At 37.1% G+C, this 25,769-nt stretch overlaps 1 protein-coding gene across 1 annotated transcript in view; it reads right to left on the reverse strand.

Moving 5' to 3' along the window:
* LOC124777592 (sodium-independent sulfate anion transporter) overlaps positions 1-25,769 on the reverse strand; it is a 110,221-nt gene that overhangs the window by 43,041 nt on the left and 41,411 nt on the right. The window contains exon 4 of the mRNA XM_047253055.1: positions 11,250-11,470. Within this exon, the coding sequence (XP_047109011.1) occupies positions 11,250-11,470 (221 nt within the window). The remainder of the gene's footprint in view (positions 1-11,249; positions 11,471-25,769) is intronic.

Genomic DNA, 25,769 nt, shown 5'->3' on the forward strand with positions numbered 1-25,769 from the left:
AACCACCTGTATGAATATCAAGAGCTCAGATGGAAAACCAGTCCTAAGCAAAGAAGGGAAAGCAGAAAGGTGGAAAGAGTGTATAGAGGGTCTTTACAAGGGTGATGTACTTGAGGGCAATATTATGGAAATGAAAGAGGACGTAGATGAAAATGAAATAGGAGATATGATACTGCCTGAGGAATTTGACAGATCATTGAAAGACCTAAGTCAAAACAAGGCCCGGGAGTAGACAACAACCCTTGGGAGAGGCAGCCATGACAAAATAACCCTCAGACTTTAAGAAAAATATAACAATTCCAATCCCAAAGAAAGCAGGTGTTGATAGGTGTTGTAATGTTCCCTGGCAACACACACACTATTAATAAACTAAAATTTAATTCTACTATATACGCCGCTATGAAGCAATTCGTATATACTGTAATTGTTTAACAAAAAATATTATTTAATTTTGTATAAAGGACGTTGGTTGTTATTGTAATATTTTCTGTAATAATATTCTCGATGTATTTATGATTGTAATATTTCTATACTCGTAATGTAATTACGAAATATGTTAATATCTGCGATGAAAAAAATGTAAAATACAGCCACAGAGGAAAATAATGTTGTAAGATTACAAAGAGGCATTCACAATCAGCAATAGTATAAATAGGAATACATAATGTGCATTCTTTGTCGTCTTCCTCAAGAGCTGAGAGAGAGAGGAACCTGTGACGTAGCATTATATGAATGAGTAGACTTCTTTTGTCTGTATCTATCTTTAGCCGCCATTAGAGGAGAAATTATAAAGGTGTGTAATTTTAATTATTGTTGTGGTCTAAATACATTATAATTTATCAAAATTGTGTATTACTAATGTAAATTAGCTTGCCCATGTCATCTATAATATTTTTTAAAAGAATTTTCAGCACTTTTAGCGATTATCGTTGGTGTTGCTGGGCTGTGCCGCGACCGAACGATTTGCAGCGGCGGCACATTTAAAAAATTGTTCCGCTATAAAATTAACCAAACCCGTAAATCGGGAGCAGGTAAAATTAGCAGTGAATTATGAAATATTTTTCTTTTACAGCGATCCTGAGGCTGACTGAATTTATTACTGGTTTTACATTTGTGCATTCATAGGCGGATAATTAATGTTGAAGTTGTTAATCTGTTGGTTCTTTCAGTTTCTAAAACAGATAACTTAAACGTAGAGTGAAGTGTGTTTTGTCAATGATGATTAAACGTTCAGGTCGGCTTGGCAATATTTAACCATTTTATGCTAACAGAGACAGTCTTGTGTTCCATAGCTAACGCCGGGAAAGAATTCAGTAAATATCTAAAAACCCAGTGCATTTATAAAATGTGTGCCAAGGGCGAAATACGTAAAAAATTTAATTTAAATAATTTTCAAAGTCATAAATGTTATTAATCAGTTAGTTTGAATTTATCAGCAGGAGAGGGTTGCTAAAGTTCACATAATTTTAAATGTGCTTAATTCTGTCTAAATGAATTTTTATTACCACACATAAATAAGGGGTTCTACAACAAAGTTCGTACTGAGAGAGTAAATAACAAAAATATTTAAAGCCATTTCTTCCCCATTTTTCATACATTCATTTTTTGCATAGCAATAATAATATATATATTTTTTCTCATTAAAGTGTGAAAATTACCAAACTATCAGTTTAACAAGTCATGGTTGCAAAATACTAAAACGAATTCTTTACAAACGAATGGAAAAACTGGTAGAAGCCAACCCTGGGGAAGATCAGTTTGGATTCCATAGAAATGTTGGAACACATGAGGCGCTGATACACACACAAATAAGCAACTTCTTTGAAAAACACAATATCCTATGAAACAATCAGTTTGGCTTTCGAAAGGGGAAGAACACAACAGGGGCCATCTTGGAAATCATTGACCATACCTTAACAGCTTTTGAAAATAATAACATGGTATCACTGGTATTATGTGACCTAAGCAAAGCTTTCGATTGCATTCCTGTTGACATACTACTGGGGAAACTAGAGTTTTATGGGGTGAGAGGGAGCACTTTATCTGTGATAAATTCTTATTTAAGTAACCGAAAACAATTCGTTTCAGTCAGAAATTTAAATTCTTCCATCATGGAAATCAGCACAGGTGTACCACAAGGGTCTATCCTTGGGCCCTTCTTCTTCATTGTCGCTATTAATGATTTACCTAAAAATATAGCTCACCCTGTTGTGTGTTATGCTGACGATACAACACTACTTACCACACATCAGAACATTTCAGATCTGAATAACCTAACAAAAGAAACACTAGATAAGGCCCTGGACTGGTTTGCAGCCAATAAGCTCCTATGCAACCCTGACAAAACACAACAACTTTTAATGGGAACATCAAATGAAGCAGGCAATAAGTCGGTAAAACTCTTAGGTATTCACATTGACTTAAAACTATATTGGGAGGAACATGTCAATCATGTATGTGAAAAAATATCTCGGGTGGCATACCTTCTCTTGAAACTAAGGGAGGTAGTGAGCTTGGAGTACCTCAGGGTGACATACTTGGGGCTATTCCAGTCACATATTTCATATGGTCTTATTATGTGGGGGCACTCCCCTCACATCAAAAACGTATTGAAATTACAAAAAAAAGTCATACGTATAATATGTAAAAGAGGTCATAGGGAGCACTGTCATCCTCTTTTCTCCAGACTCAGAATACTTACAATTATAAATTTATACATCTATGTGTCTGTACTTTATATTAAAAATAATATTTCAGAATTTATTGCCAGAAAGGAAATACACGAACACAACACCAGGGCGAACGGTAATTTAGACATACCGCGCCACAGATTAGCGAGAACAGGAAATTCCCACAAAGTTAACCCACTCAAAATGTTCAATAAACTGCCAATTCATGTTCAGTCTATGGATACAAATTCTTTTAAAATTAAGTGGTACAGCTGGCTGTCAGATCATCCATTCTATGACATTAAAGAATTCTTTGAGATGCCTGAGGAGAATATAAGCATTTAAAAGTTGTCTGTAGTTAAACATATTATTTTGTGCTGTGGTTAATCGTGTGTAATTACAAAGTTTATACTATAAACAATAAAATACCTTATTATATTAGATTATAAGATAACTTGTTGCGTTAGCTTTTAAAAGCTATCCTTTGTAATTTGGTACACTGCCATGCTTCAAATGCATTTATAATGTATTGACAGAAGTTTATTTTGTTATTCTGTATGTACTAGTACATCTTGTATGACGAAGCCAATATCATTGTAAAAGGATCTAGGGTGAATAAAATTCTTGAAATTCTTGATCCTGACCCTATGACTCATCTTAGAAGGTGAAAGGCAGACCTAAGTTTCTAGCATTTGTACGCTTAGAAGGAGCTTTTGACAATGTTGACTGGAATACTCTCTTTCAAATTCTGAAGGTGGCAGGTGTAAAACACAGGGAGCAAAAGGCTATTTGCAATTTGTACAGAAACCAGATGGCAGTTATAAGAGTCAAGGGCCATGAAAGGGAAGCAGTGATTGAGAAGGATGTGAGACAGGGTTGTAGCCTATCATCAATGTTATTCAGTCTGCATATTGAGCAAGCAGTAAAGGAAACAAAAGAAACATTTGCAGTAGGAATTAAAATCCACAGATAAGAAATAAAAACTTTGAAGTTTGCCAACAATATTGAAATTCTGTCAGAGACAGCAAAGGACCTTGAAGAGCAGCTTAATGGAATGGACAGTGTCTTGAAAGGAGGATATAAGATGAAAATCAACAAAAGCAAAACGATTGTAATGCCATGTAGTCGAATTAAATCAGGAGATGCTGAGGGATTTAGATTACGAAATGAGACACTTAAGGTAGTAAATGAGTTTTATTATGTGGGGAGCAGAATAACTGATGATGGTCAAAGTACAGAGAATATAAAATGTAGACTAGCTATGGCAAGAAAAGCATTTCTGAAGAAGGGAAATTTGTTAACATTGAATACAGATTTAAATGTGAGGAAGTCTATTCTGACAGTATTTGTATGGAGTGTAGCCATGTACGGAAGTAAAACAGGGATGATAAACAGTGTAGACAAGAAGAGAATAGAAGCTTTCAAAATGTGGTGCAACATAAGAATGCTGATGATGAGGTGGGTAGATCATGTAACTAATGAAGAAGTACTGAATAGAATTGGTGAGAAGAGAAATTTGTGGCACAACTTGACTAGAAGATTGGATCGGTTGGTAGGACACATTCTGAGGTATCAAGATATTTAGTATCGGAGGGAAGCGTGGACGGTAAAAATCGTAGAGGGAGACCAATAGATGAATACATTAAACAGATTCAGAAGGAGGTAGGTTGCAGCAGTTATTCAGAGATGAAGGTGCTTGCAGAGGATGGAGTAGCGTGGAGCACTGCATCAAACCATTTTCTAGACTGAAGACCACAACAACAATAAAATAACGTTCCCTTCAAAGGAGAAGCAGTTGTGGGTTAGGATAAAGTTAGTAAGGTGTATGAGGAATGAGGTAGTGGGTTTGGAGTCTGAAAGACATTGGGAAAGGTAGTGTACAACAGTGGTAAGACCACGTGTGTGAGTGATGTTGATGTATAGGATGAGGGCATCAACAGTGGTGAATAGGGATCCGAGAGGTAAAGGGGTGGCAATGGTGGACAGTCAATGAAGGACGTGGTTGGTGTCTTTGACATGAGAGTCTAGATTACAGGCAAATGGTTGTAGGTGTTGGAATTCTTTAAGTGTGGGCACAATAATCAGCCACAGTGCAATATCCAGGACTGTTGGGTGTGTGGATTTTGGGAAGCACGTAGGAAGTGGGTGTGCAGAGTGTCATAGGGGTGAGGAGGGAAATGGATCCAGGGGAGAGATTCTGGGAAGGGCCTAAGACATTAAGCAGGCATTGGAGGTTGTGGTGGACTCCTGGTATGGGATCACACTGGCAGTGTTAATGGGTGGAGAAGCCAGATAATTGGAACAGACTTTATGCCAGGTAGTCATTGCGATTCATAACAACAGTGGTGGGACCTTTGTCTACAGGTAGGATGATTAGGTCACGATTTGTTTTGAGGTTGTGTATGACTATTCTTTCTTCTATTGAAATTAGTGTTCTGAAGAAGGAACCTGTGGAAGGATGTTGAGGCTAAGTTGAAAGCAAGGAATTCTTGGAAGGTGACCAGCAGGTGGTTAAGTGGGGGAAGGGGGGGGGGGAGTTGGAGGGACTGGCTACAAAGAAGTGCTTCCATTGCAGGTATCAGAAGAAGGAAACTAGATCTTTGACAAGACCAGCACGGTTGAATTTGGATGTAGGGCTAACACTGAGACCTTTGGAGAGGGCTGAAACTTCTGTGGAGCTGAGGGTTTTGGTGGAAAGGTTAACAATGGTGTTATGGGAATGTTATGCGGTGGAGAGTTGGTAAGGAGTTTTTGGGGATGCGGAAAGTTGAAAAGATCAGCTAGGCAGGGTTTATGTGCTATGGAGGGTGGACGAGGCTTTGTCAACTATTCTTCTAGACTTGACTAACAGTTCCTGTACAAACTGTTGTCTAGAGCTAAATGTTTCAAGTACTCATTGAAGCATTACAATGACGCAATTTTATCTATTTTTCTAAACATGTAAATGTTTGTATTTCTTTTAGCTCCACTTTATACTTTGGTAACCATTGTTGCAGCAACTGTCTCATAGGAACTGATCGTATTTTCAGTGTTGATATTCTCGAAAAGAACAGACCTACTTGGTTTCATTAAATCTAACATGTTTCTGCCATGAGTAGGCTCCCAAACTAACTGTTGTAAGTAGCTTTCATAAAAGCATTTAATTTTGTTTTGCAGGATGTCTTCTCATGCCCACTTCTTACAAAGCTGTAAGCATCCTAATCAGTTCCTCCAATTACAACAGCATGATTGAGGAATACTTGTATTAGCGAGCTGGGGGTTTCTAAAGTTTTTGGTTACACCTGGGAGTGAATTTGTGGTTGGTAGAAGGACTCAGTTGTAAGGTATGCTCAATAAGATCTTATACTATTAATAGAGACTGAACACTTTTCCAAACCACAACCTATGTCTGTAGGTTATATTTTCAAGCCATAAAATATGCCCAGAACTTTCCTAATAGATCCAGATTATGTTCTAGACTGGAACTCAACTCCAGGGAAGGAAACTACAATCTGCAGTGAAGTGCAAAACTGTGATTCAGGGTAAAACTTTGAAACATTATGTGAGCTCAATAATTGTGACTTGGCTGATAGTAGTTGGTGTGAAGAAACTGTTAACCCTTAACATATTTTTGAGAAGTTTATGATTATTAACTGTAGAAACTGAGAGCAAAATGGTGAAAGTCCTGGACCTTCAAAATCATACAACCACATGGCAGTTAGTTACATAAATGTGATGTTTGGGTCAATTTTGTGAAAGACAAATTATGCATTTAATGCAGCCAGAATTAATTAATGGAATTTGGATTAATATCTTGCATGATTCAAGACTGAGAGAAACGTTTCACTCATGCTAGCAAAGTAACATCTGTCCCTTAGTGTATCCATGTAACTGTTTCCTTTCGAATGACAGAAAATCCAGGATGGAAAGTTACAATAATAGAGAAGTGGCCGAACCAAGCAAGCTGTCTGTCCACATGGATGGCCACTGACAAACTGTGGCCAAAAGCAAGTGGACCACCCTGTTGCTGGACATGCTGCCAAACATGATATCCCTCATCTCAATGACTGCTTCACAGCCTGTGCCACATAGATCCTTCCAACCAACACCAGCTTTTCTGAATTGCACAGGTGGGGACTTTCTCTGCAATACATCCTATGTTCCCATAACCCTCCTGGCCTCAACCTTCATTAGATGCTGTCCTCACCCTTCCAGCCCCCTCCCTGTTCCAATTCCAGCATTACACAGCCATCATTTCATTGCCACACCCAGTCTTTTAATTTCTTTTTATTTCTCTCCTTTCTGCTACTTACCCCCCGCCTCCCCACCTTCTCTCCTGCCATCTGTCTAAACTGCAGCACTTACTATCCACCACTCCCACCATACGATCCCTCACCTAACCCACCCCAGCCTCCTCCTTACCACCACCCATTCGCCACTCCCATCATGCACTGGTGCTGCTGCTCACAGTGCGGTTTCAGTTGTCTGAAACTGCAGATGTGTGTAAAAGTTGTGTTTGTGTGAGTATGTGTGTGCATGTGTATGTGTGTCTATTTCTGACAAGGCCTTAAAGCCCGAAAGCTATAATTGTGTGAATCTTTTTGTTGTGCCTATCGTGACTCGGCATCTCCATTATATGGTAAGCAACAACTTTCCTTCTCTAATATTGTAACTGTTTCCTTTCTGACTCTGCCGCCAGGGATTAGCTGAGTGGTCTAAGGCGCTGCAGTCATGGACTGTGCGGCTGGTCCTGGCGGAGGTTTGAGTCCTCCCTCGGGCATGGGTGTGTGTGTTTGCCCTAAGGATAATTTAGATTAAGTAGTGTGTAAGTTTAGTGACTGATGACCTAAGCAGTTAAGTCCCACAAGATTTCACACACATATGAACCTTTCTGACTATTGCGCCTAATACATACATTTTTCCCATATTTCCAGAAAGATACGCAACATGTTGTTGTTGTTGTGGTCTTCAGTCCAGAAAATGGTTTGATGCAGCTCTCCACACTACTCTATCCTGTGCAAGCTTCTTCATCTCTCAGTACCTACTGCAACCTACATCCTTCTGAATCTGCTTAGTGTATTCATCTCTTGGTCTCCCTCTACGATTTTTACCCTCCACGCTGCCCTCCAATACTAAATTGGTGATCCCTTGATGCCTCAGAACATGTCCTGCCAACCAAATCCTTCTTATAGTCAAGTTGTGCCACAAACTCCTCTTCTCCCCAGTTCTATTCAATACCTCTTCATTAATTATGTGATCTACCCATCTAATCTTCAGCATTCTTCTGTAGCACCACATTTCAAAAGCTTCTATTCTATTCTTGTCCAAACTATTTATCGTCCATGTTTTACTTGCATACATGGCTACACTCCAAACAAATACTTTCAGGAACGACTTCCTGACACTTAAATCTATACTCGATATTAACAAATTTCTCTTCTTCAGAAACGCTTTCCTTGCCATTGCCAGTGTACATGTTATATCCTCTCTACTTCGACCATCATCAGTTATATTGCTCCCCAAATAGCAAAACTCATTTACTACTTTAAGTGTCTCATTTCCTAATCTAATTCCCTCAGCATCACCCGACTTAATTCGACCACATTCCATTATCCTTGTTTTGCTTTTGTTGATGTTCTTCTTATATCCTCCTTTCAAGACACTGTCCATTCCGTTCAACTGCTCTTCCAAGTTCTTTGCTGTCTCTGACAGAATTACAATGTCATCGGTAAACCTCAAAGTTTTTATTTCTTCTCCATGGATTTTAATGCCTATTCTGAATTTTTCTTTTGTTTCCTTTACTGCTTGCTCAATATGCAGATTAAATAACTTCAGGGATAGGCTACAACCCTGTCTCACTCCCTTCCCAACCACTGCTTCTCTTTCATGTCCCTCAACTCTTGTAACTGCCATCTGGTTTCTTTGCAAATTGTAAATAGCTTTCGCTCCCTGTATTATGCCCCCGCCACCTTCAGAATTTGAAAGAGAGTATTCCACTCAAGATTGTTAAAAGCTTTCTCTAAGTCTATAAATGCTAGAAATGTAGGTTTGCCTTTCTTTAATCTATCTTCCAAGATAAGTCATAGGGTCAGTATTGCGACCCCTGCTCCAATATTTCCACAAAATCCAAACTGATCTTCCTAGAGGTCAGCTTCTGCCACTTTTTCCATTCGTCTGTAAAGAATTTGCATTAGTATTTTGCAGTTGTGACTTATTAAACTGATAGTTCAGTAATTTTCACATCTGTCAACACCTGCTTTCTTTGGGATTGTAATTGTTGTATTCTTCTTGAAGTCTGAGGGTATTTCGCCTGTCTCATACATCTTGCTCACCAGATGGCTGTCCCAAGGCTGTCAGTAGTTCTAATGGAATGTTGTCTACTCCCAGGACCTTGTTTTGACTCAGGACTTTCAGTGATCTGTCAAACTCTTCACACAGTATCATATCTCCCATTTCATCTCCATCTACATCATCTTCCTTTTCCATAATATTGTCCTCAAGCACATCGCGCTTGTATAGACCCTCTATATACTCCTTCCACCTTTCTACTTTTACTTCTTTGCTCAGAACTGGGTTTCCATCTGAGCTCTTGATATTCATATATGTGGCTCTCTTTTCTCCAATGGTCTCTTTAATTTTCTTATAGGAAGTATCTATCTTACCCCTAGTGAGATAAGCCTCTACATCCTTACAATTGTCCTCTAGCCATCCCTGCTTATCCATTTTGCACTTTTCTGTCAACCTCATTTTTGAGACGTTTGTATTCCTTTTTGCCTGCTTCATTTACTGCATTTTTATATTTTCTCCTTTCATCAATTAAATTCAGTACTTCTTCTGTTACCCAAGGATTTCTACTAGCCCTCGTCTTTTTACCTACTTGATCCTCTGCTGCCTTCTCTACTTCATCCCTCAGAGCTACCCATTCTTCTTCTACTGTATTTCTTTCCCCCATTCCTGTCAATTTTTCCCTTATGCTCTCCCTGAAACTCTGTACAACCTCTGGTTTAGTCAGTTTATCCAGGTCCCATCTCCTTAAATTGCCACCTTTTTGCAGTTTCTTCAGTTTTAATCTACAGTTCATAACCAATAGATTGTGGTCAGAGTCCACTTCTGCCCCTGGAAATGTCTTACAATTTAAAACCTGGTTCCTAAATCTCTCTCTTACCATTATATAATGTATCTGATACCTACTAGTATCTCCAGGATTCTTCCATGTATACAACCTTCTTTTATGATTCTTGAACCAAGTGTTAGCTATGATTAAGTTATGCTCTGTGCAAAATTCTACCAGGCGCCTTCCTCTTTCATTTCTTACCCCCAACCCGTATTCACCTACAACATTTCCTTCTCTCCTTTTTCCTACTATCGAATTCCAATCACCCATGACTATTAAATTTTCATCTCCCTTCACTACCTGAATAATTTCTTTTTTCTCATCATACATTTCATCAATTTCTTCATCATCTGCAGAGCTAATTGGCATAAAAACTTGTACTACTGTAGTAGGCGTGGGCTTCATGTCTATCTTGGCCACAATAATGCGTTCACTATGCTGTTTGTAGTAGTTTACCCACACTCCCATTTTTTTATTCATTATTAAACCTGCTCCCGCATTACCCCTATTTGATTTTGTATTTATAACCCTGTATTCACCTGACCAAAAGTCCTGTTCCTCCTGCCACCAAACTTCACTAATTCCCACTATATCCAGCTTTAACGTATCCATTTCCCTTTTTAAATTTTCTAACCTACCTGCCCGATTAAGGGATCTGACATTCCACGTTCCGATCTGTAGAACACCAGTTTTCTTTCTTCTGATAACGACATCCTCTTGAGTAGTCCCTGCCCGGATACCCGAATGGGAGACTATTTTACCTCCAGAATATTTTACCCAAGATGATGCCATCATCATTTAACCATACAGTAAAGCTGCATGCCCTCTGGAGAAATTACGGCTGTAGTTTCCCCCTTGTTTCAGCCATTCGCAGTACCAGCACAGCAAGGCCATTTTGGTTAGTGTTACAAGGCCAGATCAGTCAATCATCCAGACTGTTGCCCTTGCAACTACTGAAAAGGCTGCGCTGCTGCCCCTCTTCAGAAACCACATGTTTGTCTGGCCTCTCAACAGATACCCCTCAGTTGTGGTTGCACCTACGGTACGGCTATCTGTATATCGCCGAGGTACGCAAACCTCCCTACCAACGGCAAGGTCCATGGTTCATGGGGAGAGGATACGCAACATATGTAATCAAAATATCACTTTCTGGCTTTCCCATTCAGCTTTACCTATTATCTTTAAAACACTTGTATAATTCAAGAGTGATAATTTCATTTACTTGTGATGCAATTCATGGCAATTGCGACACACAAGAAGATGACAAAAACTAAACTGGAAAATTAGTGTAATGTTAAATATTTATTCAACCACAAACAATTAGTGATAAATTACTTGCCAAACAATATTATTAGTAATTAGATGCAGCTGAAAGAGAGTTTAATACTCCATTAATTACAAAACAATCATGGGCTTGCCTCCAATTGTAATAAGATCTAAACCAAAATTGGAAAATGAAACAGTAGACCTTTAGGAATTGTTCTTACCCTTAATAAAAGAAGAAATATGATGCATGATATTCCAACCAGACAGTCATAAGGATTCGTTTGTGGCAGGTGTAAATACAGCTGCCTAAGGTTGTCAATAAAGTTTTGTGATTTGAATCTCACTCCCATGATACCTTTTATCTGTGCAACAATTATTATTACAGATGTTGCTGATGTGAATCCAGACATAACAGGTGCTGAAATGAATCCCACAAGGAAACCTGAAACACATCATAAGAAGATATATACCAACAGACTAAACTTAGCAAAGCTTGTGGTGTCAATAGGTCATATCAACCATGAAAAACATAATCTTTGATTTAAGATTGCTAATCCGAGCCGCCATATTAATTCATTCAGTCTGCATTTGTATCTCGTGTCATGTATACGTGTCCGATTACTGTAAATATATACACTTATGCGAAGATATTTGTGAGACAGTTTGTTCAGTATACCTCTACATGCATCTCGATCTCATAAGCTTATGTATTCGAGAATTTTGAAACATCTAAATAAATAAACATTCTTAGCAAAAGTCAATTTGGATTCCATAAGGGACGGTCAACTATACAAGCAATTTATGCTTTCACAAATATAGTTCTGGAATCAATTAATGACAAAATGGTAAAAATTGGATTATTTTGTGACTTGTCAAAAGTGTTTGACACTAAACCACCAAATCCTATTACAGAAAACAGACCTATTAGGAATAAGTGGCTTAGCAAATAAGTGGTTAGAATCATACCTCAAAGATAGGAAGCAGAAAGTAGTAGCAGATAGTACCAATGAGATCCACAGTGGCCTGATTTCATTTGAATAAAAGAACCATTAAATGTGGAGTGCTCCAAGGATCCATTCTTGGTCCTCTACTATTCCTCGTATTTATAAATGACCTACTTCAATGTACAATGTTACAGTGCTTTTTTACCATTTTTGCAGGTGACACCAACATTGTGATTGATGGTCATACATGTGAAGATCATCAGGGATCTGTTAAGAATATTCTTACTGATTTAGTGAAATGGTTTAGCTTCAATGGACTCTCGTTGAGCTTTAATAAGACTAATTATATTCAGTTAACTGCAACTACTAAAACGGAGAAGGAATTAAATGTGAAATGTGGAACAGAGTCAATAGAAAGAGTTGAATCAAAAAAGTAAACAGTAAACTGGTCTCATCATATAATAAATCTTCAGAAGAGACTCAGCTCATCGAGTTTTGCCCTACGTGTTCTCTCCGAGAGCAGAAACATATGCACAATGAAAGTAGCTTACTATGGATATTTCCACTCTCTTATAACATATGGTATTATATTTTGGGGAAACCAAATACTAGCATAGAAAATACTGTTGGCCCAGAAATGTGTTATAAGAATAATGAGTGGCGTAGACTACAGATGTAGTTGTAGAAACCTTTTCCAGAAACTAAAAATTCTTACTGTCACGTCCCTGTACATATTTTCTCTTATGGGGTTCATCAGCAAAAATACTGAGTTTCATTAAAGAAATAGTGAATACCATGGATATGATACTAGGAGAAAGCATGATTTCCACGATGAATGTAAAAACCGGACCATGGTGCAAAAGGGTGTGCAGTTCTCTGGTGCAAAAGTTTTTAATGCTCTCCCTCCAGATATTAAAAACAAATTTACTAACCGTTCCTCCTTTCGGGGGCATCTGAAGCAACTTCTACTGGAAAGGTCATTTTACAGTTTAGAAGAGTATTTTAGCCACAATGAAAAAACCACCTAGGTCTGTGGACCAGATATTTTAAGTGTGATATACCATAGTTTAAGATTGAGCAATGATGTAGGTGACACCATACCCATGTAACATTCATGATCATTTTCACTGGTTTTTTACTTATTTTGACTTTCTATGTGTAATGCTTGGTGTAATATGTCACTCTTACCTCATATGTGTATAGCAAACATGTAGTATTACTTTTGTCTTATTGACTGCTTTACTACTACCTTTGTATTGATTGTTTACTGACACACTCTATATCATCATGAGTTTATCACAGTTAGATCAATGGAGTAAGAAATAAATAAATAAAAATAAATAAATAAATGAGCACACTGTGTACATGTGCTCCAAGCTCTCCCATTTGGTATGCTTTCTGAAGAGATTAAAGAGTGCAGTAAATACCAGTTCCTATTCCACAGCTACATCAATTATGGCCTACAGTTGTGGGGACACTGCAAATTGGACATATTAAAAAAATGCTGTTGTGGTCATCCTGCAAGCCTACATTCATCCAGTAAAGAATAACAACCTTTTTCAGTCAGTATGTGTTTTATGCCTCATCAAGTCAAAATAAAATCAAGGGGTTTTCAGCATGAAACACAATACATATAACTATGACACCCACAGGATATGTAACAGACCAGTTTGACAGGATATGTAACAGATCAGTTTGGAAGATGCACAGTCCAGTACCACAGCTCTTGGTTCATTAAGAGCAAGTGATTAACTAGATTCCAACTAACAAGATAATTATAATGTCAGAATCAGTAATCTCTGCTTTGTGATTAATACGTAAATTATTATGAAATACCAACATATCAAACCTATAAACCTCTGTCAATTGGTAGAAAGATCTGGAATTATTGCATTCTGTTCCAATTAGTATATAATAAAATTGTGTTATACCATATTACACATTTTCATTTGTGAGCCAAAATACTTCAAACAAAGTTTGGAATAACATATATACTGCTATTATTACACCTGTAACTAAAGTCAATAATTTTCAGTATAATTATGAGACTTTGTGAAATAATAAAACCCAAAATATACAAACAAATCACCAAAAGAAACTTTCAGTATAAAAAACAGAACTTCTGTTAGTGCTAATAAAAAGTATCATATGTGTATCATAAATATGGTGGGAACACTGCACTTAATTTTTTCATTGAGTAATTAATGAAATTTTTAAAATCATTGATGTAAACGTAAGTGATAACATTTTTCTTCTAGCCAAATTGAATGTATGAAACAAATAATAGCACATGTAACATTTCTGTACATATGTCACATTAACTTGATGTAATAATTTCAATTGTAGTTTCTAAACATTGTAATACTAACAATTAGATAATTGTTTGAAAAAGTATTAAGTGCAATAAGTTGTGGCACTGACGGCTCACTGTTGATCTAATTTTTATGACAGACCACCTGCTTTGAGTAATAAAATGTTATGAAAAGTATAAAGGTGTATCTGTCACTCAATTCATTTAGCATGAATGGATTATTCATCCCAATCCTGTTCTTATGAAGGATTACAGGAAACCAAGGAACAAAAAGTTAAGCACTTGAATTGCATAACCCATCTCAGCTGTTTATATTTCATTGAGTTTAAACTGCAGCAAACTTACATAAATCATTTTCATTTTTCAAAAAGAGATTATATCTCATTCAACAACAGGACCATACAGATACGAAGCTGTGGACTGTTTGTACTGCAAGACAATTTTACAGCAGTTGCTCTTAAAATGGTCAAAACACTACTGCCTTGTGAAGTGCAATGTCTGCCACTAGCGTTATTCAAAAGGAAACTGCACAGGACTTGAAACAGGGTAATTTTTCAGTAATGACTCAAGTGACGGACAAAATAACATTTTTTTTCATTTGTGTTATATGTTCTTGCTGATAATAATTTCTTCTATGTGTTATATGATAAAAATTGTTGAAAGTAACTTCATCACGTGTAGCTTGGTAAAGACAGTAATTTCCAAAGCAGTCTGTCTAGTCATAACTCGTAAACAATGCAAATTTAGTCATGAAATGATGATGCTATTTTGTTGAAATCTGACATTTTGTACTGTATACAAAATACAACTTGATACTTGCAAAGAAGAAAACAGTGACCAGTCACTGTTAATAATACTATTTATGTATATAAATAATATTGTTATGGTTCATTTTCAGATGCTTGTTCACATTCAGATCATGTTTTTTGTTGTTTACATTACTTGCTGGCTGATTTTTCCCTATGATGGCGAAATTTCCTTGGGCTAGTGGAGTGATACAGCAAAAAATGATGTATTTAACTGTGGCTGTAGTGAATAATTATTTGTGATTTATTTACTACAGCAGTTTTTCTAACTAACACATTGTGTTACATCTAGTCTTCCCTTAAGGAGGAGGAGCCCTGTATATTATCTGCATTTATTGTAAATTTATTCTGTTTTTGAGTTTTCTAACAACTATACTTAACCTCAAAATATTTTAGGAAACCAATAGTTTTTACCAAAGGTTTTTATGTCGCATTAATAGAAATCTCGTTTTGTGTATTTGCTTCAACTCTTGTAGGGGATTAGCAACTTTTTGGCTTAACAGATTGAAAGATAATCAGCAGGCTTAATTTGAAGTTATTAGTTCACTGCCTTACAGTAAATTGCACCAGTCAAAATGCAGCCCCAATGCAAATGCTGTTTTCAAGCACAAGATGAGTTGGTTGGCATTTGTAAGCAACTGGAAATCACCTTGACTATTGTCAAATGACGGGCATCTACTGTGAATGGAAGTATTGGAAGAGCTTCCAAGATTCGTATACCTGTAATACCTGTACTTTAAGTACTATCTTCTCCCATGGGTCCTGTCTCCTCTGCAGAACACAGAGGATCTGTTATTACTCCTCCACTTGACCGTTATTTGCGTGTCAATGGTAGATCTAGACATCCTGTTCAAGCTGGACAGGGACCTGGCAGGACTCAGGGTGCTTTATCGATTCCCCTAACCAATAAGTTTGAGGTGCTGTCTTTCACTGAACCCGAAACTGAGCCAGTGGGGCTCACTTCATCTGTTTTGGAGAAATCTGTTTTGTTCAGTGTCAGAAGGTGGCAAATGCAAAAGGGTAGGGGTCTATTAATTGTCAGCAGATCAAACATACAGCAAATGATGGCAGCCCTTAGGGAAATGGCAGCTAGAGACAGTAAAGGACACTGAGTGTACTCAGTGTGTACGCCTTGGGGCTTGATCATGTTGAAGAAGCTATTCTAGCAGCCACTTAGAGAACAGGTTATAACCAACTGCAGACTGTGGTGCACATTGGAACAAATGACGCCTGTCATCTGGGCTCCAAGCTCATTCTTGGGTCATTCTAGCGATGGGAAGAGAAGGTTGAGAAGACCAGCCTTGTACATGCAGTTTCAACAAAGTTCACAATTTGCAGCATTGCCCCAGAACTGAACATGGCCCTTTGGTTCTGAGTCACATGAAAGGACTGAACTAGAGACTCCAAAAGTTCTGTGACAAGCTAGGTTGCAACTTCCTGGACTTGCACCATAGGACTGAAATTGCAGGGTCTCCGTAAATGGATCATGTGTGCACTACACATTAGAGGCTGTTACTCAGGTAGCTGACTGTGTGTGGGTGCACACAAGGACTTTTTAGATTAGGCAACTCTCATCCAATCCAGATAACAATAGCTGGAGGAAGCCCAGAAGTATCAGTGTAAGATCAAAAGAAATACCTCCCACAAATCCTAATGGTAAACTGCCAAAGAATTTGCAACAGTGTGCCAGAGTTTGAAGTGCTCATGAAAAACAGTGAAGCTCACATAGTACTAGATACAGAAAGCTGGTTGAAACCTGAAATAGATAGCAGTGAGATTTTTGGGGAAAATCTAAGTGTATAATGAAAGGATAGGCAAATGGGAAATGGAGGTGGTTGCAATAGACAAGAAACTCAAATCCACCTTGAAGCTGCATGTGAGATTGTTTGGGCAAGAATCAGTTGCAGGGGTGAAAATGATAACTGGAGCCTTCTGTCACCCACCAGACTCATTTCCTGATGTAACATCAGTTCAGTGGTATGTAAGTTCCCCACTCTTACTGTAATCATCAGTGGAGGATTTAACCATCCAACAATTAATTGGGAAATTACAGTTTTGTTAGTGGTGGGCATGATAAGACAAACTGTGAAACTACACAGTAGAACAGTGCATAATGGGAGGTAACCTCCATGATATACAGTTACTGTAATGAAACTTTTAATGATACGGAGCTCAGTGCATAGTATGTGTAAAACAATGCATAGGGCTACAAATAGAGAGATGCTGAATGAAACGTGTTTGGCTGTCAAGAGGGCAATACATGATACCTTCTGTTACTACCCTAGCAGAATATCGTCATGTGATCTTTCACAGAACCCAAAGAAATTCTGGTCGTATGTAAAGCCTGTTAGTGGCACCAAAGTTAGTGAACAGCCATACTGAATGAGACAGGAACTGAAATTGAAGGTAGCAAAGAAAAAACTGCAATGCTTAACTCCATTTTCAAATGTTCCTTTACAAAGGAAAAGTCAGGGGAATTACCCCAGTTTAATCCTCGTACCACTGAAAAGATGAATGAAGTAAACATTAGTGTCAGTGGTGTTGAGAAACAGCTGAAATTGTTAAAACTGAACAAAGCTCCAGGGTCTGATGGAATCTCTGTTCAGATTCTATACTGAATTTGCCGCTGAGTTATTCCCTCTTCTAATCATAACCTATCATAGATCCCTCAAACAAAAAATATGCTTTGTTCTTGAAAAAAGGCACGGGTCTCACCAGTCTACAAGAAGGGTAGTAGAAGTGATCCACAAAACTGCCATCCAACATCCTTGACATCAATTTGTTGTAGAATCTTATAAGGTTCTGAGCTCAAGCATAATGAGGTATGTCAACGAGCATGGATTTTGAAAACATCAATCATGTGAAACCCAACCCACACTTTTCTCTCATAACATACTGAAAGCTTTGGTTCAAGGCAATCAGGAAGATGCTATATTTCTTGATTTCTGAAAAGCATTTGACTCAGTAGCACACCTACACTTATTGTCAAAAGTATGATGCTATATGGCATTAACCGAAATTTGTGACTGGATTGAGGACTTTTTGCTATGGAGGACATGTCATATTATCTTGAATGGAGACACATTGTCAGATGTAGAAGTAACTTTGAGTGTGATCCAGGGAAGTGTGATGGCATCCTTGCATTTTATGTTATATATTAATGGTCTTGCAGCCAATATTAATAGTAAAATCAGGCTTTTTGCAGGTGATGCAGTTATCTTTAATGGAGTACTGTATGAAAGAAGCTGCATACATATTCAGTCAGATCTTGATAAGATTTCAGAGTGATGTGGAGATTGGCAACTTGCTTTAAATGTTCAGAAATGTAAAATTATGCACTTCACAAAAGGAAAAAAATATAGAATCCTATGACTATAATATCAATGAGTCACTGTTGGAATCAGTCAACTCATACAAATACCTGGGTGTAACACTTTGTATGGATATGAAATGGAATAATCACTTAGATTCACTCATGGGTAAAGCAGGTGGTAGACTTTGGTTTATTGGTAGAAAACTGGGGAATTGCAGTCAATCTACAAAGGAGATTGCTTAAAAAGCACTGATGCAACTGGTTCTAGAGTATTGTTCAAGTCTGTGGGACCCATACAACATAGGAGTAAGAGGGTTTATTGAACATATACAACTAACAGGGGTTATTGAACATATACAGAGAAGAGCAGCACGAATGATCACAGGTTTGTTTAATCTGTGGGAGAGAGTCACAGAACACTGAAGGAACTGAACTGGGAGATCCTTGAAGACAGACATAAGCTATTCCAAGAAAGTCTATTAACAAAATTTCAAGAAACAGCTTAAAATGATTACTCTACAAATATACTACAACCCCATATGTATTGTTTGCAGAGGGATCATGAAGATAAAGTTAGAATACTTACTGCACACACAGAGGCATTCAAACAATCATTCTTTCCATGCTCTGTATGTGAATGAAGCAGGAGGAAACCCTAATAACTGGTACAATGGAATGTACCTTCTGCCATGCATCTCACGGTGGTTTGCAGAGTACATATGTATAGAAACAATGTAAACAAATCACTAAGGGAGAACTGCAGTGGTCAGAGGTGAAAACTGTGATTTGCTGTTGACTTTAGTATCTTTGTTCAGACATGGGATGAACACTCTCCTAATAGTGTCAGGTATGTTATATTTACTATTTCTGCACTAGATCCATGAATCATCTGTTGCTTTTTGTAAATAATTCTGTCCAATGTGTAACATGACCTGTTCAATGAGCATTTCTTAAAATTGCATCACTGTTTCTGAGTTGTTTTAATTATTATTAGCTTTATTCCACTGTATACAATAATAGTTAATGCTGGCTGTGACAAATACTTGAAGCTTTTGTATTACCTTTGTGGAACGTGCCTGTACAATTTATTTGTTACTCATCAGACTAGGAAAAAAAATCTATACTTTTCGACTTTCTCGCTGGGCTAAGAGAATTCATTTATTATTATTATTATTATTATTATTGTTATTGTTATTATTATTATTATTATTTATCCTGGGTATCAAATGCCAAGTGTAATTCCAAATCTTTTATACACTTCATCAATGCTTCACTGTTTCCATCATTAATGTAGTGGCCGCAGCCAGTAAAGCAGCTGTTTCAGTCTTTCAGCTGCTACATTTACTGGCTGAGGCTGGCGTTTAAGTCTATTAGGCAGGACAGAGATTTATAATATCATATTTGAATAAATTTCTGTGGTTATTATTTTTGTTTTGTTCTGACTATCACTTTTTACTGCTAATATTGTATATCACAGAAGATATAGTGCTATTGCAGCAGAAAAAAATGTGAAGAAATTAAAAAAGAAATTGCTGTTGAGAAGACAAACTTCAAGTATACACAAAAGTGAAAGTAACTTTTGGAGAAATGGAAGTTTGGGCCACTCCTGGAAGCATCATCAGGTAGCCAAAATGGTTAAGGCACCTGCTTGCAATAAGTGGCAAATCTGGGATCAAGTCACAATCCAGTACAAATTTTCGTTTGTTCTGAAATATTCTACAGCTGTTGAAGATTCATAATCACAATTTGTGAATTATTTCTTAATGTTTCTTAAGATAAGTTCCTGTGCTTGACAAGCAATTTGCGGGTCCAGATTTGATTTGCTGTTGATCCCTAAGTACTTTTATTTGCCTAAATAGCACACTTTAATCATGTCTGAAAAAATGTGACTTACAGCATAAGAGGTTAACCTTAAGTTGCCCACATCTTCTTAACAATATGGCACAAGAGCATCTGAAAAGGAACAGAGCATCCTCTGTGCCTTGAAACTGTCCCTAAAGGAAGAAGAATCAATGCTGATCAATGGCAAAGGCAAGATAAAACAGTCTGGACAGATGGATGTAGGATAATATCAACAGCATCAGAAAATAGTATAGTACAGCAATATCATGTCCTACAGCACATGTACAAACAATGTACTAAAATTACTTACTGAACCAAATAAATAAATAATATTATTTTTATCAGAATTGAAATTAAACCAATGCCAAAATAGTTCAGACAAACATGGCCTCTCACAAGTAAATATTAATGAAACATACCATCTATGAGAGAATGAAGTGGTAATTCAGTACTATATTATCTCACTAATCTAACCTCAGATGGTCCAACATCCTGCTTAGTTCAACCATCCAATTTCCAGTATTTGTTTGGACTTGTTAATGACTCATCATCTGCAATATGGGTGAGTAGGATGATAGGTCCCTTAGGGGGCAGATTATCAAGGTTCTACTCTATGTAAAGACACATGAAAATGTAAAAATCACAGGAGGCTGAAATGTTATAATATGGGAAAGGAACAGAAGTGGAGCTGAGGCAGAATACAGGTCCACAAATATGAATGACAGACGAGAAGACCCCTTGATATCTGAAATAAATTTTGGTTAGTAATAGCAAATGCATGTTTTAAAATCATAAGTGAGGAGATCTAGTTGGAAAAGGCCAAGAGCTACATAAAGATACTTGTTGGACACCACCATGGCGCCAACGAGATTCTGAAATCACTTAATGGATTGTAGTATATACCCACAACAAGGATAGACACAGATCACAGTTTAGTAATGATGAGAACTGGGTTGAAATTTAAAATAATGGTCAGGAATAATTAATGTACAAGGAAATGAGATACGCCAGTCCTGATGAATTGTAATGTAAAATAAAATTCCCCGAGACTGTAGAAACTGATGAAATCCACAGTAGGTTGTGCTATTGAGAAGGAATGAATAACTTTAGACTTGGTGATCACAGAAGTTGGAGAGAAAAATAAGGGTAAGAAAGGTAACTGGGAAAAAATTGTGGGTAACAGAATAAAATACTTTAGTTATCTGTCAGTACGTTCATAATAAGTGAAGAATATAACAAAATGTAAGTTATAAATGAAATAAACAGAAACATCACAGAAGATAAAGTGTTACTGCAGCAGAAAAAATTTAAAGAAATTGAAAAAGAAATTGTTGTCAAGAAGACAGATTTGGCATAAGGTTTGGATAACTGAAAAAGTCAACAAGAAAAGATAATTCCTTTGTTAAATACTGAAGAGAGCACAGACTGGTGAAAAGAGTACCTTGAGGGCTACAAAACTGAGGACAGTCTCTCTGCCAACAAGATCAACAAGATAGAAGAAGAACAGATGTCACACTGATTTGGAGGACACAGGGAATCAAGTTTTAGAGTCAGAATTTGACACGAGAGGTGAAAACATGTGGTCAAAGAAGACAGAAAAGCTATATAATATTTCTTTAGAACAGTTAGAAGCATGAGGGGAAGTAGAAACCGAACTATTAGTATGCAGAATGTATGAAATTGTAGACATACCAACAAACTTCTGTTGTAATACCATCCACATAGTACCAAAGACAGAATGAACTGATAATTGTAGATAACATTATGAGCTTGAAAGCTAAAGCATCCACGTTGCTGACTATAATACTTTACAAAATAATGGTGAAAAAATGAGTATCTGTGACATAACTATCAGTTTCGCTTTAGGAAATGTTAAAATGCCAGATATGCAATGTTAGTATTGTGATTGGTGATGGAAACAAGTCTTAAGAAAAATCAAAATAGCGTCATTGGATTGCTGACCTAGAAAATATATTCATCAGTGCAAGGCAGTGCAACATGCTAGGACCCTCAGAAAAATGTTGTTGTTGTTGTTGTTGTTGTTGTTGTTGTGGTCTTCAGTCCAGAGACTGGTTTGATGCAGCTCTCTATGCTACTCTATCCTGTGCAAGCTTCTCCATCTCCAAGTAACTATTGCCCCTACACCCATCTGAATCTGCTTAGTGTATTCTTCTCTTGGTCTCCGTCTATGATTTTTACCCTTCCACACTGCCCTCCAATACTAAACTAGAGATCCCTTGATGCCTCAGAACATGTCCTACCAATTGATCCCTTCTTCTGGTCAAGTAGTGCCACAAATTCCTCTTCTCCTCAATTCTATTAAGTACCTCCTCATTAGTTACATGATCTACCCATCTAATCTTCAGTATTCTTCTGTAGCACCAGATTTTGAAAGCTTCTATTCTCTTCTTGCTAAACTATTTATCGTCAACGTTTCACATCCATACATAGCTACACTCCATACAAATGCTTTCAGAACCGACTTCCTGACACTTAAATCTATACTCAATGTTAACAAATTTCTCTTCTTCAGAAATGCTTCCCTTGCCATTGCCAGTCTACATTTCATATCCTCTCTTCTTTGACCATCATCAGTTATTTGGCTCCCCCAATAGTAAAACTCATTTACTACTTTAAGTGTCTCATTTCCTAATCTAATTCCCTCAGCATCACCTGATTTAATTCTACTACATTCCACTATCCTTGTTTTGCTTTTGTTGATGTTCAATATACAGATTGAATAACATTGGGGACAGGCTACAACCCTGTCTCACGCCCTTCCCAACTGCTGCTTCATTTTCATAAGTACAGCCTATAAGTGAAGACATGAAGCATACAACATGTGCAAGAATCAAGAAGGAACAACAGGAATGGAAAACCAAGACATAAGTGTCTGAATTAGAAAGGGTAGAAAGCATTAAAACATCTTTGATCCTCTACTGTTCATCTGTTCATAAAAGAAGGCATGATCTGATTTATAGTTCGTGTGTAAACAAAGAAATTCGGAAAACAAACATTAAAATAAGGAAACTGTGTTCTCAATACGCTAAGTGCGATGTACTGGACATAAGCAAGCTGCATCGAAATCTGCACACGAAGCATGGAATGCACTTGAACTATGAAGGGAAAAGGTTTGTTTGTGATCGTGTTAGTGAAATAATTAAAGACAGACTTGTAAGGGATAGAACAATCTATCAGCTTCCTGAACATCCTTCCAACAACAGCGAGGAAAACAAAATAAACAAGAAAGAAGAATGAAAATACAACACTGCTGACGTTCCTAATTTAAACTAGAGGTATGTGATGCCGTAAATATGATTCCCAATTACCAAATCGTGAATACGCTCGAACTAAAAATGTATCACCATAATGTGCAATCCCTGCATAATAAGATCGATGAAATTAACGTACTATTAACACATGAACTTAATGATATCTCAGTGTTATGCATTTCTGAACACTGGCTTAACCCAGAATTAATCCAGAATACGAAAATAAACAAATTTGTCTTGGCTGCTTACTACTGCAGGAAAAACAGCAAGCAGGGTGGGGTAGCAATCTACAGAAAGGATAATGTAGATTATATTACACTATCTGACTTAACTAGGGCAAATGTCGAAAAGGATTATGAAATTGCAGCTATAAAAATTACCTGGTTATTGCTATAGTTTACCGAACACCATCCGGGAATTTTGAAATTTTCTTAAACAAAATGGAGTCATTGCTAAATAAAGTAAATAAAATGGATTGTGAATTGATAATCTGTGGTGACTTCAATATTGACTTCCTCACGAATAGTGGAAATAGGGAGACCATTTTGAAACTTGCAACGTCCTACAACTTAAAAGCTGAAGTAAAAGCTGCTACCCAAGTATCAGAAACTTGCCAAACAGCTCTTGACCAGTTTCTAGTCAAGAAGAGTTCACACAACACCTCACTAAAAATTTTCAATGCAGGTTTTAGTGATCATCTTGCTCAAATATTATGCATAAAAGTACAAGGCAGTGTTATTAACAACATGTCTTTCAGAACAGCATATCGAAGTTATAATCAGCATAATGTAAACTACTTCAACAACTTATTACAGAAAGAAAAATGGCTAGGAGTGTACAAAATGAACGATATAAATGAAAAATTCAACAGTTGCATTGATACATTAACCCATTTCTTTGAACTTGCATTCCCACTGAAAACATTAACCATACAGGGGAACTCTAGAACAAACAGCTGGATCACAAAGAGAATAAGGGTTTCAAGCCAGAAGAAAAGACTACTTCATGAAATATGTAACTCGAAAAATTCCTCACCTGTAGTACACGCATACTATAAAAAATACTCCAAAATATTAAGAAAAGTAATAAAAGCAGCAAAAATAATGCATAATGATGAAATCATTTATAATTCAGCTAATAAATCAAAGGCTATGTGGAATGTTATAAAAAAAGAATGTGGAGAATACAGACAACCTTGCAAAAATATAACACTATCACATAAAAATAAAAAAGTAACAAACCCCTTAGAAGTAGCTGACACATTTAACAACTTTTTCACAGGTGTTGCTGATAATATGTCACAATCAAACTTTAAGAGCACCCAGGCAAATGAGTACAAAATAAGTCCATGTAGAGGATCAATGTACATCAGTTCTGTTTCACAAGATGAAGTAGCTAAAGCAATAAAAGGACTAAAAAATTCCAAATCGGCAGGTATTGATGGTATACCTGCAACAATGTTAAAGAAGAGCGCATCAAACCTAATTGAAGTACTCACACACTTATGCGACTGCTCACTTCAGGCAGGCACTTTCCCCGATGTGTTGAAAACATCAAAAGGTATTCCTGTATATAAAAAAGGGGATAAAGACAATGTAAATAACTACAGACCCATCACAATTTCCTCCTGCATCTCTAAAGTACTGGAAAAAGTTATGTATGATAAACTTACAAAATTTATAAATAAAAACAGCAGCCTATGTATTGAGCAACATGGATTCAGAAACAAGAGGTCAACGACAACTGCTGTCTATGAATGCATCAGTGCCTTCCTAAACCTGATGGACAAAAACAGGAAACAATAGGAGTCTTTATTGACTTGTCAAAAGCTTTTGACATGGTGGATTATAAAATTCTGCTATCAAAGCTAGAAAGATATGGTATTCGAGGTCTGTCCAACAAGTGGATCAGTTCCTTCCTGACTAATTGTATGCAGGCAGTGTGTATCAAGCACACAAATATTGAACTAAAAACTGTATCTAATCACTTATCTGACTATAAACAAATTAAATGTGGTGTACCCCAAGGATCAGTATTGGGACCCCTTCTGTTTCTTCTGTACATAAATGAACTAAGTTTAAATCTTGATGCACACAAAACAATCATATTTGCAGATGACACCACGATTCTACTAAAAGGAGATGACAATGAACAGTTACAGCAGACAGTAAACACGGTCACGAAACAACTTAGCAGCTGGTCACAGAGTAATCAGCTTGTAATAAACAGTAAGAAAACCATTGCTCTAAAATT

This window comes from Schistocerca piceifrons, chromosome 2, assembly GCF_021461385.2.
Source record: "Schistocerca piceifrons isolate TAMUIC-IGC-003096 chromosome 2, iqSchPice1.1, whole genome shotgun sequence".
NCBI lineage: Eukaryota > Metazoa > Arthropoda > Insecta > Orthoptera > Acrididae > Schistocerca > Schistocerca piceifrons.